Here is a 16,507-nt window from a genome sequence, read left to right as displayed (position 1 = left end):
TGTAACAGGGCGTGTTTTCGGAATGTTCTTTAGAGAACTAAAGTCAGCTTGTAACAGGGCGTGTTTTCGGAATGTTCTTTAGAGAACTAAAGTCAACTTGTAACAGGGCGTGTTTTCGGAATGTTCTTTAAAGAACTAAACTCAACTTGTAACAGGGCGTGTTTTCGGAATGTTCTTTAGAGTTCTTTAGAAACTAAAGTCAGCTTGTAACAGGGCGTGTTTTCGGAATGTAACAGGGCGTGTTTTCGGAATGTTCTTTAAAGAACTAAAGTCAGCTTGTAACAGGGCGTGTTTTCGGAATGTTCTTTAGAAAACTAAAGTCAGCTTGTAACAGGGCGTGTTTTCGGAATGTTCTTTAAAGAACTAAACTCAACTTGTAACAGGGCGTGTTTTCGGAATGTTCTTTAGAGAACTAAACTCAGCTTGAACAGGGCGTGTTTTCGGAATGTTCTATAAAACACTAACCACAGCTTGTAACAGGGCGTGTTTTCGGAATGTTCTTTAAAGAACTAAACTTAACTTGTAACAGGGCGTGTTTTCGGAATGTTCTTTAGGAACTTGTTGTAACAGGGCGTGTTTTCGGAATGTTCTTTAGAGAACTAAAGTCAACTTGTAACAGGGCGTGTTTTCGGAATGTTCTTTAGAGAACTATAAGTCAGCTTGTACAGGGCGTGTTTTCGGAATGTTCTTTAAAGAACTAAACTCAGCTTGTAACAGGGCGTGTTTTCGGACTGTTCTATAAAACACTAAACTCAACTTGTAACAGGGCGTGTTTTCGGAATGTTTTCGGAATGTTCTTTAGAGAACTAAAGTCAGCTTGTAACAGGGCGTGTTTTCGGAATGTTCTTTAGAGAACTAAAGTCAGCTTGTAACAGGGCGTGTTTTCGGAATGTTCTTTAGAGAACTAAAGTCAACTTGTAACAGGGCGTGTTTTCGGAATGTTCTTTAGAAAACTAAACTCAACTTGTAACAGGGCGTGTTTTCGGAATGTTCTTTAGAGAACTAAAGTCAACTTGTAACAGGGCGTGTTTTCGGAATGTTCTTTAAAGAACTAAAGTCAACTTGTAACAGGGCGTGTTTTCGGAATGTTCTTTAGAAAACTAAAGTCAACTTGTAACAGGGCGTGTTTTCGGAATGTTCTTTAAAGAACTAAACTCAACTTGTAACAGGGCGTGTTTTCGGAATGTTCTTTAAAGAACTAAAGTCAGCTTGTAACAGGGCGTGTTTTCGGAATGTTCTTTAGAGAAAAGTCAGCTTGTAAAGTCAGCTTGTAACAGGGCGTGTTTTCGGAATGTTCTTTAAAGAACTAAAGTCAGCTTGTAACAGGGCGTGTTTTCGTTCTTTAAAGAACTAATGTTCTGTTTTCGGAATGTTCTTTAAAACTAAAGTCAGCTTGTAACAGGGCGTGTTTTCGGAATGTTCTTTAAAGAACTAAATGTTCTTTAAAGAACTAAAGTCAGCTTGTAACAGGGCGTGTTTTCGGAATGTTCTTTTAGTCAACTTGGAACAGGGCGTGTTTTAGAACTAAAGTCAGCTTGTAACAGGGCGTGTTTTCGGAATGTTCTAAAGTCAGCTTGTAACAGGGCGTGTTTTCGGAATGTTCTTTAAAGAACTAAAGTCAGCTTGTAACAGGGCGTGTTTTCGGAATGTTCTTTAGAGAACTAAAGTCAGCTTGTAACAGGGCGTGTTTTCGGAATGTTCTTTAAAGAACTAAAGTCAGCTTGTAACAGGGCGTGTTTTCGGAATGTTCTTTAGAGAACTAAAGTTCTTAAAACACTAAAGTCACAGCTTGTAACAGGGCGTGTTTTCGGAATGTTCTTGTAACAGAGGGCGTGTTTTCGGAATGTTCTTTAGAGAACTAAAGTCAGCTTGTAACAGGGCGTGTTTTCGGAATGTTCTTTAGAGAACTAAAGTCAGCTTGTAACAGGGCGTGTTTTCGGAATGTTCTTTAGAGAACTAAAGTCAGCTTGTAACAGGGCGTGTTTTCGGAATGTTCTTTAGAGAACTAAAGTCAGCTTGTAACAGGGCGTGTTTTCGGAATGTTCTTTAGAGAACTAAACTCAGCTTGAAACAGGGCGTGTTTTCGGACTGTTCTATAAAACACTAACCACAGCTTGGAACAGGGCGTGTTTTCGGAATGTTCTTTAGAGAACTAAAGTCAACTTGTAACAGGGCGTGTTTTCGGAATGTTCTTTAAAGAACTAAACTGCAGCTTGGAAATGTGTTTCGGAATGTTCTTTAAAACTGTTGTGTCAACAGAGAGATGTATCATTTGGCATGAATCTTTTGTTCTTTTTGTCGGAATGTTCTTACCAGTGTATAGTATACTTTGTAGACTGGGAATTAAAATAATAAACTAAATGTTTTATGGTGTTTGGGTCACTTTATTAAACTATCCTTCAGAATCACATGGTCTTCCTCATCCAATCCAATTGAATTGTTTCTCATTAAGATACAAGTTATGATTATCAGAAACAATAGAATTATCACAAAATTGCAATGTTAAAACAATGACATACATATATTGATTTTTGTGCTTTATGGTATTGACCTATCAATTATGACACCAAAAATCTATACAGACGCCGCTCACTGGCTTACAAGTTTGATAATGTAATTAAATAAGGGAACAAATCTTTTGACACCAGACATCAAGTGTTCAGTTTAGGCACGTCAGGTGTGGAGCTATTTCTTTCATGGAACTCATCTTTTGACACTAGGCATAAAGTGTTCAGTTTAGGCACGTCAGGTGTGGAGTTATTTCATTCATGGAACTCATCTTTCGACACTAGACATAAAGTGTTCAGTTTAACACACCAGGGATTGAGTTAATCCATTTATCTTATAGTAAATTATAAATAACATATATCTATATAAACTATAAAATGGACGATCACGCCGATCAGAACATATAAAAGGTATGACGAAAATGAGGACATCACCGGGTTGTCGGAATTTCTTAGCAATATTTTCCGTTATCCACAGTTACATATGTATATGTACTTCAGATAAGGATTGATTGAAACAGAAAGCGGACAGCTTTTACGTGTACTCGTGGTCCTATTGAAAAATGTATGGAGTAGAGCAATTGTTAGGTATGATGGTTTTAAAACAAATATTTATATATTTCGTTGTTTTTGCTATCAATTCTATAATTAGACTGTTAAGTCTATAGCGTCTCAAATAACTAATGACAGTGAAGTCGCGTGCAGCCAGAGACCAATTAGTAATAGAATCTATTCCGGTGTAAGCCTCCTGCAATTGAAAAGCTTCTTAAGGGCTTAATCATGGTCACACAGTAACTTATCTCACACATTACAGTTCACACCCTTAAGTATAGTATTTAAACCAAGGCAGTGTCAACTATTGTCATTTTATCTGGAATAATTCTAGGACACGTTTTCACTTTCAGGTATGTATTTAGCAACAATGAATCTGTGTAATTTCATGGAAATAAGGAATTCAATGATCTCTAGGTTCATTTGCTTAATTACTGGTTATTTTACCGAAAACTTCGTTAAAAATATAAACACAAGATCGTTGATCTTTTTTATTTCCATGAACCCCTGGTTCAAAATATCATCAAACGATCGTTGATGTTTTTTTTATTGCAATGAACCCCTGGTTCAAAATATTGTCACACGATCGTTGATTCTATGTTTCACTGGACAGCTGGTTCAAAACAATATATACTCATACGATCGTTGAATCTTTATCTCAATGAATCACAGATTCAGAATATAATCATATGATCGTTTATTCTTGAATCTAATGAACTCGTGGTTCAGAACATAATTCTCAATGAAACACTGATTTAAAAATCACATATATGTTGGTTATTTCCATGAAACCCAGGTGCAGAATATTCTCAGAGTGACTCAGGTCAGTTTGGTCATCAATTCTAAATATGAAAGCGCAAATTTTCGATAAATGTTCTTTGATCTAAGACTGATATAGAGTGCCGACATATTTTACAAAACTGCCGATCCTTTATCAAGTCAATCGTAAAATATTTCCATAAGATTAAGGAATATATAATATAATTGTATATATAAACTTACTTTAGGAAATTTAATGTTCCTCAGTTGCCTCCTTAGTTCCAATATTTAGGCTCAGTAACACTGACGAGTCATAGAAGGATGAAACAGCTGTATAGTGCTATTTAATACATTGTTAGGCTCTACTGTGTCAAACTCTGAATTTGCATTCAAAGGAGCTATCCACTTATTTGTCTTTGTACAATCTTAAGAGAATGGTTAGTTGTGTTATTTATTTGAACAGAATCTTGTCAGCAAACACTTAAAACAAATATAGATTGTTTCTGTGCGATCGTCGATATAACACTGAAATAATTTTAATTTAACATTATAGACGGTTTGTCAGGAAGCATTAGTTCTGTCAGTATACAGTTTGTCAGGAAACATTAGTTCTGTCAGTATACAGTTCACGAGGAAACATTGGTTCTGTCAGTATACAGTTTTTAAGGAAACATTAGTTCTGTCAGTAAACAGTTTGTCAGGAAACATTAGTTCTGTAAGTATACAGTTTTTAAGGAAGCTTTAGTTCTGTCAGCATCAAGTTCGCGAGGAAACATTGGTTCTGTCAGTATACAGTTTGTCAGGAAGCTTTAGTTCTGTCAGCATCCAGTTCGCGAGGAAACATTGGTTCTGTCAGTAAACAGTTTGTCAGGAAACATTAGTTCTGTCAGTATACAGTTTGTCAGGAAGCTTTAGTTCTGTCAGCATCCAGTTCGCGAGGAAACATTGGTTCTGTCAGTAAACAGTTTGTCAGGAAACATTAGTTCTGTCAGTATACAGTTTGTCAGGAAGCTTTAGTTCTGTCAGCATCCAGTTCGCGAGGAAACATTGGTTCTGTCAGTAAACAGTTTGTCAGGAAACATTAGTTCTGTCAGTATACAGTTTGTCAGGAAGCTTTAGTTCTGTCAGCATCAAGTTCGCGAGGAAACATTGGTTCTGTCAGTATACAGTTTGTCAGGAAGCTTTAGTTCTATCAGCATCCAGTTCGCGAGGAAACATTGGTTCTGTCAGTATACAGTTTGTAAGGAAACATTGGTTCTGTCAGTGTACAGTTCGCGAGGAAACAGTGGTTCTGTCAGTATACAGTTTGGCAGGAAGCTTTAGTTCTGTCAGCATCAAGTTCGCGAGGAAACATTGGTTCTGTTAGTATACAGTTTTTAAGGAACCATTAGTTCTGTCAGTGTACAGTTTTTAAGGAACCATTAGTTCTGTCAGCATCAAGTTCGCGAGGAAACATTGGTTCTGTCAGTAAACATTTGTCAGGAAACATTAGTTCTGTCAGTATATTGGTTCTGTCAGTAAACATTTGTCAGGAAACAGTTTTTAAGGAAGGAAACTTTAGTTCTAGTATACAGTTTGTAAGGAAGCTTTAGCATCCAGTTCGCGAGGAAACATTGGTTCTGTCAGTAAACATTTGTCAGGAAACATTAGTTCTGTCAGTATACAGTTTGTCAGGAATCTTTAGTTCTGTCAGCATCAAGTTCGCGAGGAAACATTGGTTCTGTCAGTATACAGTTTGTCAGGAATCTTTAGTTCTGTCAGCATCAAGTTCGCGAGGAAACATTGGTTCTGTCAGTATACAGTTTTTAAGGAACCATTAGTTCTCTCAGTGTACAGTTTGTGAGGAAACATTGGCTCTGTCAGTAAAAGAGTTCGCGAGGAAACATTGGTTCTGTCAGTAAAAGAGTTCGCGAGGAAATATTAGTTCTGTCAGTAAAAGAGTTCGCGAGGAAACATTGGTTCTGTCAGTAAAAGAGTTCGCGAGGAAATATTGGTTCTGTCAGTAAAAGAGTTCGCGAGGAAATATTAGTTCTGTCAGTAAAAGAGTTCGCGAGGAAACATTAGTTCTGTCAGTAAAAGAGTTCGCGAGGAAACATTGGTTCTGTCAGTAAAAGAGTTCGCGAGGAAATATTAGTTCTGTCAGTAAAAGAGTTCGCGAGGAAACATTGGTTCTGTCAGTAAAAGAGTTCGCGAGGAAACATTGGTTCTGTCAGTAAAAGATTTCGGAGGAAACATTGGTTCTGTCAGTAAAAGAGTTCGCGAGGAAACATTGGTTCTGTCAGTAAAAGAGTTCGCGAGGAAACATTGGTTCTGTCAGTAAAAGAGTTCGCGAGGAAACATTGGTTCTGTCAGTAAAAGAGTTCGCGAGGAAACATTGGTTCTGTCAGTAAAAGAGTTCGCGAGGAAACATTGGTTCTGTCAGTAAAAGAGTTCGCGAGGAAACATTGGTTCTGTCAGTAAAAGAGTTCGCGAGGAAACATTGGTTCTGTCAGTAAAAGAGTTCGCGAGGAAACATTGGTTCTGTCAGTAAAAGAGTTCGCGAGGAAACATTGGTTCTGTCAGTAAAAGAGTTCGCGAGGAAACATTGGTTCTGTCAGTAAAAGAGTTCGCGAGGAAACATTGGTTCTGTCAGTAAAAGAGTTCGCGAGGAAACATTGGTTCTGTCAGTAAAAGAGTTCGCGAGGAAACATTGGTTCTGTCAGTAAAAGAGTTCGCGAGGAAACATTGGTTCTGTCAGTAAAAGAGTTCGCGAGGAAACATTGGTTCTGTCAGTAAAAGAGTTCGCGAGGAAACATTGGTTCTGTCAGTAAAAGAGTTCGCGAGGAAATATTAGTTCTGTCAGTAAAAGAGTTGATCTGATCTTAAGCAAAATTATAATCCTCTTACAAGAATCACCGGGAATGATGCTAGTTAAGTTATCCCGTATATTGAACAATGATGAAGATCGTGTCAACATGAAAAGCTTTCCTTTAAATCGATATGAAGCATCTTACGTAGAAGCAGACATCAGTTTTCGCTTAAAAAGAAAGAAAACAATAGGAGAAAGCTACTACAATAGTAAATAAAACACATTTCTATTGAATTGTCATACGTTTGGATGGCATTTATCTACTACAATAGTAAATAAAACACATTACTATTGAATTGTCATATGTTTTAATGTCCTATATCTAGTTGTGTTTACACATACCTTATGAAACTTTTTTATACATGAAAAGAGAGTAAACATATTCTTCCTACACCGTCAACGACATCTACCCACATTGGCCCAGATGAGCAGAACTTTGAGCGATGTATGATATGAGGACACGTCGTCATATTGTTTTGTGAAAATGTATGATTGAAATTACAAAGTAAATGTCTTAATGTTAAAACACATTTTCTTCATAAATCAAAACAATTAGATACCGAAAAATCTGTTTAAGTATAACTTTGTTTTCCAAGTAAAATATAATAATGTGAGATTGTTTTGGATTTGTAACGTTCAAAACTAGTGAAAAAAAGACGCAATATATGCATCGTACACCTTCCATGACGTAAGACGTGTCCGACGCCAAGCAATATTTGGTTACTAATATGTCTCTGACTCGTTATAGCTCATGTTATTGTTATTAAGTTTGCTGATTGGTGCCGAACTGTGCTCGTGTAACAGTCATCAACACCGTTTGTGAAGAAAAGTATTAATGATCGTATGAAAAAGCAAACTCTTTCTACGTTTGCATTTCTGCTTAACATTTTCGTATGACAAGCATAAATTTTAAACGCTATACTATGCTACCTGCATTTACAATATTTTTCTGACATGTTGATATTAATAAGATTGTAGAATATTCCGCAATAAAGATAAGATTTATTCTTGGGCATAATTGGTATCATTTATCTGCAACATGTTACAGGGAGTTGACCCTCTCTATTAAATACTATTTATAGACCAGGTTTTATCGTCAATAACGTAAGTCAATAAATTGTTATTCATTTTCAAAACATAATGGCATAGTTATTATAAAGATATATTTACAAAACCAATGTTGTGGGAAAATGTCATCAAGTATTTATTTTAAAAAAACCAGCAATATATGCAGCGATTTAAAATGCCACAATATACCCACTAACAACAATATAATATGGTCATAAATATATTACGCAGTCTTATATATGGTACCACCAACATGGTCTTTTAGTAGTAACTAGCGATTGTCTTTCATACCCATTGCCGAAAAAATATGCATTAGACTTTTTTTGTGAATCAATTTCATCCTTTTCACTATCAGTATTCTACGAAAGTAGTAATTGTTTGTTGTAATTTGAGTTTTTTTAATCCCCGACTGATACCTCAACATGAATGTGTGGTATACAGCTGTCACCATTAGACGGATTACAGTTCAGTTCTAATCAGGTTTGGATAAAACCTTTGCCGCGGCGTTCTATGTTATTATGGTGATATTCAGTCAATACCAACACAGATATTCCACCTTCATCGTCTCCACTGCCAAATATTGTTTTATGGAGGCCGGTTTTTGTTTCTTTTTCATAACAATTTTCATTCTAGCAAAATAATATATTTTATAATATTCAGCGAGTCAATTGGAATCGATGAGACAATTGGGAAATATATAAAACGCCAACTGGGAATTAATTCAAACATTAGATATTAAAAATTATGATGTATACAATTCACTCCTTATCGATGTTTCGCCATCTTTAACACTGAACGTGTGTTGTCAATCGTCTTTCTCGATTCCAAAATATGTTGACATTTACACGAGAAGATGTTTACGGTGCCAATCTAATGTAACGGTACATACTACGTTATGCCTCGTATCAAACAAACATACTGAGTATTGCTGCAACAATACATGTCCCGTACAAGCTACTACACCCTAATGATATCTATATATTTTCAATGGATCTTGACCTTGGGTAAACGACCCTGAAACTAGCATGTGAAGTTTGATGAGAATTCCTCAGAGAATGAAGCCGATATAGCACTGAAAAATTTCAGGGACTGACGGACGAAAGGACGGACAGCAAACTATAGATTCTCTATCTCCCAAATGTTTGCAAAAATGAATATAAGAATGAAAAAGCTATGCATGTTGTTTTGACACCGGTTCAGTAAATGACAATTATTAGTAAGTACATGACGTGACCATGCGCATTTAATGTTTCGTGTTATCATCAGCGGTAAGTATGGAGATTTATATGAAAATCTGTCAGGCAATATATGTATTGGTGTCCCCAACGCATATAAGTAGCAGATAGTGCGTGCTAAACACATATTGACGAACAAAATTTCTTACATAGTGAGTTCTCCAAGAGCCACACCTTACACTGATCTGTAATCTGGTTATCCTTAATAATATCAGATGATTAAAACGCTTCATGCTGTGCCGTGGTTGACTATTATCATCAGAATAAATAATACTTTAATATCTGTTTGCAGAAAAAAATGGCGAATTACATGTTTTTAATGGAATGGGAGAATAACACGGTAAGTGAACAGGTGGTGTACAGTGTCCATGTACCTTACATCTCATGACATTACCACTGTTTAAGTTATCTCGACATAACATATCCATGACATTGTCTCCAATTACATCATCATTTTGTTTACACCGGACATTATAACTATTTACTAACGACATCATCACTCTGTTTACACCTGACATTATAACTATTTACTAACGACATCATCACTTTGTTTACACCTGACATTATAACTGATTTACACTTGACATTATAACTATTTACTAACGACATCATCACTTTGTTTACACCTGATATTATAACTATTTACTAACGACATCATCACTTTGTTTACACCTGACATTATAACTGATTTACACCTGACATTATACACCTGACATTATACTATTTACGACATCATCACTCAGTTTACACCTGACATTATAACTATTTACACCTGACATTATAACTATTTACTAACGGCATCATCACTTTGTATACACCTGACATTATAACTATTTACACCTGACATTATAACTATTTACTAACGACATCATCACTTTGTTTACACCTGACATTATAACTATTTACACCTGACATTATAACTATTTACTAACGACATCATCACTTTGTTTACACCTGACATTATAACTATTTACACCTGACATTATAACTATTTACTAACGGCATCATCACTCAGTTTACACCTGACATTATAACTATTTACACCTGATATTATAACTATTTACTAACGGCATCATCACTTGGTTTACACCGGACATTAGAACTGATTTACACCTGACATTATAACAGATTTATATCTGACATTATAACTATTTACTAACGAAATCATCACTCTGTTTACACCTGACATTATAACTATTTACTAATGACATCATCACTTTGTTTACACCTGACATTATAACAGATTTATACCTGACATTATAACTATTTACTAACGACATCATCACTCTGTTTTCAACTGACATTATAACTGATTTACACCTGACATTGTTACTATTTCCTAATGACATTGTCTGCAGTGTTGCAGTAAGTTAATTATTTGGCATCACTTAAATGTATTCTGGATTTCTATGAAAGTTTGCTATTGACATGTGTGTATTTTGTACAATCTTAGACATTTTACAATAACATCTGGTTTCTATCCCTGATTTCTACTGTTACCACCATTAGCTTATGATATTGATATATATCGACGCCATATCCGCCATTCAATGACGTTAGTACACTGTAAACGTATACCATTATTAGTATTAGTCAATATGTTGTTGTTCACAACACGCAAATTATCAGGCATGACAAAAGGAAACATTTTCTCGATTACCTCTACAACGCCTGTCTCTTAACAGATGAATCAATATTTCATGATGAGAACCATCCTTATTTTATTTACAACCACAATTTTTTGCATGATGTACCAAAAAGGTAATTTTATTTTACAGTTAACTGAATGGGATGAACACAACATGGTCAAGATGACTGTGACTGGGTGTGGTTTCTCCTTTGTTGGCCTCATGCTCACACTCTGTCTCCTCTGCTTTCTCCCGTAAGTTTCTTTTCTAGCTCGTCCTACATTTCAATAAAGAGTACCAAAATTTGACAAACTATAATGAATTCAAGGCCCGTATCCATGGCAATGGAAAACACATATGTATGTATGCAAATTCTAACAGTGAGAGAGAAAATGGTTTATTTACCTCACATAAAAAATATATATATTTGCTCAGAAAATGTGGCGAGTTCAGTGAGTATAGCTATATTTAACGCCGTTGATATCAGATTAAAATGATCAGATTAATAATTTGAGGTTTCTTTTCTGTCCATTTTTCAGTCTTGCCAATGACGGACTCTACATTATAACCAACATGTGCATATCAATGGTAGCTGCACAGTTAGCCTTTATAGGGTCGGAAAACACCTACCCGGAGAAGGTAAGCAATTAAAATCAGTCAGACAAACAGCCTTTATAGGGTCGGGAAAAAACCTACCCGGAGAAGGCAAGTGATTAAATCAGTGAGACAAACAGCCTTTATAGGGTCGGAAAACACCTACCCGGAGAAGGTAAGTGATTAAAATCAGTCAGACAAACAGCCTTTATAGGGTCGGAAAAAAAACCTACCCGGAGAAGGTAAGTGGTTAAAATCAGTCAGACAAACAGCCTTTATAGGGTCGGAAAAAAACCTACCAGGAGAAGGTAAGTGATAAAAATCAGTCAGGCAAACAGCCTTTATAGGGTCGGAGGACACCTACCCGGAGACGGTAAGTGATTAAAATCAGTGAGACAAACAGCCTTTATAGGGTCGGATAACACCTACCCGGAGAAGGCAAGTGATTAAATCAGTGAGACAAACAGCCTTTATAGGGTCGGAAAACACCTACCCGGAGAAGGTAAGTGATTAAATCAGTCAGACAAACAGCCTTTATAGGGTCGGAGGACACCTATCCGGAGAAGGAAGTGATTAAAATCAGTCAGGCAAACAGCCTTTATAGGGTCGGAGGACACCTATCCGGAGAAGGAAGTGATTAAAATCAGTGAGACAAACAGCCTCTATAGGGTCGGAAAACACCTACCCGGAGAAGGAAGTGATTAAATCAGTTAGGCAAACAGCCTTTATAGGGTCGGAGGACACCTATCCGGAGAAGGCAAGTGATTTATTTTAAACATATAAACAGCATTCGGAGAGTCTGAGAACCACATACCAAGAAAAGGTTAGTAAATGTAATAAACATTACTGCTCTAAACATGACAGTTAACAATTTCAGCAAGACAATTTTAAATTTCAAAAGTGTTCCGTCCATCACAAGTAAAGAGTCCCTTATGTTTCACACATTGAAATTTCACTTGTGTGCTATACATTATAATTAAAGAGCCCCTAGTGTTCCATACCTTGTAATTTCAATTTTGTTCAGTATTTTAAAATTAAAGAACCCCCAGAATTCCTTACATAGTGAATTTCATAAATGATCTCGATACGGTTTATTGGAAATATAATTTGTTGACGTGGAAACACACAATTATTATAAAGTGTATTATATAGATGTTCGTGAATTTCGTCTCTCAAACTGACGTATCCTTTACAGCTACTTTGTAAGACAGCGACGTCACTGCTCCACTACCTCTTCCTGTGTGTTCACTTCTCCTCTTTGTGTTTCGGGATACACCTGATGACAAAGGTATACATTTCTTATTTATGTCAAGTATACACATGAACTCCAATTACAGATTAAATTAACTGATGAATTGCTTTCTTTTCCATCTTCGTTCGATATTTTGTTTTGATATTTCAAACACAGCGTTAGTGTAGTTAACTTGAACAGTGATGAAGAATTTATTTCATATTGATTTCATCAAGACTGTATGTCAAAATTTAGCCTAACATGATGTCAAAATACTATGTTTCTTTAGTTGAAGGCAGAACACATGATGAATAAGTCTCTCAAGCGTACGTGGATACTACTCACGTGCTGGGGAGTGCCTGGTATTATTGTTGCTATCACGTCAGTCATACGAGGGGACACATATGGAACCAACAAACTGTAAGTTTTGCCTAAGACTATAAAAACAAACGGTACAAATGCGGTCGATGAGGAACACACATTCTAGAAATATCACATATGGCCCAAACAAACTGTCAGATTAGCCACACAAGAAACAAAACACCAGTCATCACGTCCTTCAAAGATTTATAATATACATAAGTCTACAAACAAACTAAAAAGCAAAAGCAAAAAAATTATTTTTGTCATCAGCGTAAAAGATGACAGTATTATTATGATATACACAATAACGTAAAAGAACCTGATTGGTTGATGGTCTGAGTAAATGACCTGTATACACTGTTACAGATGTTGGTTGGCAACAGCGTATGGTACCAAATGGGCGTTTCTGGGACCGGTGATGATAATACAGCTGGTAAGTTTTAAAGTATAAAAATGACAATTTTAAACCATGAAAAACATTAAATCCATTTATATATTTTCGGAACTATTCTTGAAACAAAAAACGGAAAAAAATGAAATAATATCCTTGCATTATAGTAAACATGACAACCCTTCTGAGTGATTGGAAAATCATTTTAACGAAAAACGCGACATGCGTCAATACGATTCCAGTTATGCTAAGATAATTTACTCATGAGAAAGATTAATGATAATCAAGTGGACAATACTGTCGCAGGTAAATGGTGCCATCTTCGTTATTATGATGTTAACAAGGATGGGTGCCGATTCAAAGAAAGGATGCTCTCCTCTCGAAGTACTCAAGTAAGTCATTTACTGAAACCCTTAGGATCAATTAAGGTATTAAGCCATAATATCAAAACGTTAGCGATCAAAAGCATCACCTGGCTAAGTCTGTTGCTTAAACTTTGTGTACTGTAGTTTAAAGACCGAATCGTATTTTTCTTCTGCATTGAAAAGGTGAAACTAATTTGTGTGAAATGTATCTGTGAAATATATCCATTTACTTTCATCAATAGACAGCAGGTGATGACGGCAATCTCCCTGATTCCATGCCTAGGTTTGATGTGGTCGCTTGGATTTGCCGTGACGTTCGGGACTTCTAAAACAGCACAATATCTGTTTGTAGTGTTGGCGGCGTTACAGGTACACGACAACAATTTTTGAGTTTATGTTAAAAAACAAAAAATGACACCATATTTTCATAATTCCCAATAGAATTCTAGATCAAATTTCTGAAATCACCGAATTAATAAAAATGACTATTCATGCAAAACCTAACGTTTAAAAATATTATGATGGTATTGAGTGTTTTTTTAAAGTATTGGTGGGTCTTTACTGATATCATGATTTAATTGGTAGGATATTTTGGAGCCTGCGGCGGATATTCTGAGTTACAGATGGTATCAACTTAAATGCTCCTCTTCACGAAACTGAGAAAACATTTATTATACTACTACTTTTCAAGATATCCCTATGAAGCATGTGGTGAGATGTTTATTGCATTTTTTGAATAGGGACTGTTAATATTCCTGGGACATATAATGACTCATAAGCAAGTCCGCAAGTCTCTGTGCGTGAAGATGAACCCAAGTGATTACGACATGTCAGAGAAGTATAGTGACGACTACACCAGGTCCTCAAATATCGTCGAAGCTAAACGAGGGTAGGTAGGTATCAATCATATTAGAAGATAACACTGTCCCTTCTATAGTCTTGTCTGAATCTCGGACACATTTAGTAACATATTTTCGTGCGTCTTATAGTCTCGAGTTGTTTTAATATATCGCACAGAAAACGCGTCAAAATTAGATTAGGGATACTGTTAATTGCTTGTAAAAGATTTCTTTCTTTGAATTATAACTTATTCGGAAATTGACTCGACCTATAAGTTTTGACATGGACAATACTTAGCCATGCTGACTGTTCTATGTAATTTTCAATATAAAACTCCTTTGTTTGCAGTATCTAGATTCTGTCTCTCTTTTAAATTTATGAAAATCATACCTAACTGGCATACTTTTCTTCGACAAGGAATCAAAATATGAATATACGAGCCAATAATATGCATATCTTTAAAGAGCTTGTGGCCTAAGTAACCAGGTGCATTGTTTTCGTGTTATCTGATCGTGAACACCTGTTAATTCATATGGTTGTTTACATTGAACAGGAGTTGTGACTCTTCGGTGTCTCTTACCGAGAGACGCCATTCTGACCACTGTCTGGGTACAAACAGAAACCAACTCGTTGTTCCTCCAGCCGCGCAATGCCGACACCGATCGCCCCGAAAAAGTACATGATGTGACGTCATCAATCATGGCAGCTCCATATAATGATCTAAAATATCTGCTTGCTTTTGTGATGAAACATTAAGAAAAACGGATCTATGATAAAACCAATGGATATCGTCATTGTACGAGTGTTGTCCCTAAGTTTGAGTGTTCATATCTGTTGTAGGTATATATTTATCGTTTCTAGAAACATTCTATGAAAAAAACTGCCATTAGAGAACTTATTTCTTGTCAATGAGAATTGCATCCCTCGCGAGATCTTTCTATTATAATCATGAAATATACATCAAAGAAATATACTTCACTACATATATAGTTTATTCGATCATAACACGCCTTTATCTGAGTACCTGTCCATTGTATAGACAAACATTCACTTCTCAATTAACTTATCCATTGACTCCAAAGACACGCATTCAGAATTGTTTGCAAATAACAATCAATATAAGTATTTTTGTCCACGAAATTGAATTATTCTTCTCGATATGCAAGTGTGTATATTTATAACATTCTCTAGGTTGCTTTTTTAGAAATTGCACGCGAGAATTGCATTGTGTCTATAATCAAAATAAAAGGTGATATTTCTAGCGGAAAACAATTACACGACAAGGGTAATTAAGCAATCCTAACAACCAAAGAGCTCACTTGCCAAATATTTCATCGAAATTGTGTCGTCCAATCAAAATGGCCGAGCCCACTTGGACGGAACTAATTTTTCACCTTGACCTTGACCCTTTTTCAACCACTTTGTTTGGTATCGATCAAAAAAGCACAGTAGACGACATGAAAAGCATGATATATGGCTTTCGATAGATTTTCGGAATTGGTGGTTAGGAATATTGCTTTTAAATAATGTTAAGAGTTCATAGCGATACAACATAAGTTACGATTTGTCGGTCAAGGACAACTGTTGACAAGCTATGGAGAAGGTCATCATAATCATCATTAAGTTCACCCTGTCTCATGTATCAGGAAGCAGTTACTTAATGAACACTCTGGTAAAAGTCATATTATTGTCATTTAGTAAAGCCGAAGGTATATGATAGGAATACATTTGCCTTTCAGGGACAATTAAAGGACTATTTCCTTAGTGTTCATGATATGACTATTTAATTTGCTTATAATTATTTAGTTTTATTTGATCACAGCTGTGTTATGATATTTGATTTGATGATCGTCACAATAACAACCATTCTATAGGTATAATGGATACAATACCTATATTGTAATCGAGTCGGTATCACAAGACTACCATCACATAATCACATGAATATTACAATCTGTGATTTTACGAATATGTTTTATGTATTAATAGTATACTGTTTTAAACCTCGAAATACTTAGATAGTTGATTTGTGATTTTCAAATGATAACAATGATTTTTGAAGTGATGTTTATTGACAATAAGAAGGATCCTAGGTGGCATGACGCCATGGTTGCTGAGTACCAGGG

At 35.8% G+C, this 16,507-nt stretch overlaps 1 protein-coding gene across 1 annotated transcript; it reads left to right on the top strand.

Annotated features, from left to right (window-relative positions):
- Positions 1-9,267: 9,267 nt before the first annotated feature.
- LOC132559902 (adhesion G protein-coupled receptor E4-like) lies at positions 9,268-15,138 on the top strand. Its single transcript, XM_060224536.1, has 10 exons — positions 9,268-9,309; positions 10,748-10,851; positions 11,137-11,236; positions 12,387-12,479; positions 12,712-12,842; positions 13,152-13,218; positions 13,483-13,568; positions 13,784-13,910; positions 14,282-14,430; positions 14,935-15,138. The coding sequence occupies exons 1-10, from the start codon at positions 9,268-9,270 to the stop codon at positions 15,062-15,064; spliced, it is 1,029 nt and encodes a 342-aa protein (XP_060080519.1). The 3' UTR covers positions 15,065-15,138.
- Positions 15,139-16,507: the final 1,369 nt, after the last annotated feature.

The sequence above is a fragment of the Ylistrum balloti genome, unplaced genomic scaffold (genome assembly GCF_031769215.1).
Source record: "Ylistrum balloti isolate Yb309-2 unplaced genomic scaffold, AGI_CSIRO_Ybal_v1 Utg369664, whole genome shotgun sequence".
NCBI classification, from domain to species: Eukaryota; Metazoa; Mollusca; class Bivalvia; order Pectinida; family Pectinidae; genus Ylistrum; species Ylistrum balloti.
The sequence above is the reverse complement of the archived record's forward strand: the minus strand, read 5'-3'. Positions and strand labels throughout refer to the sequence as shown.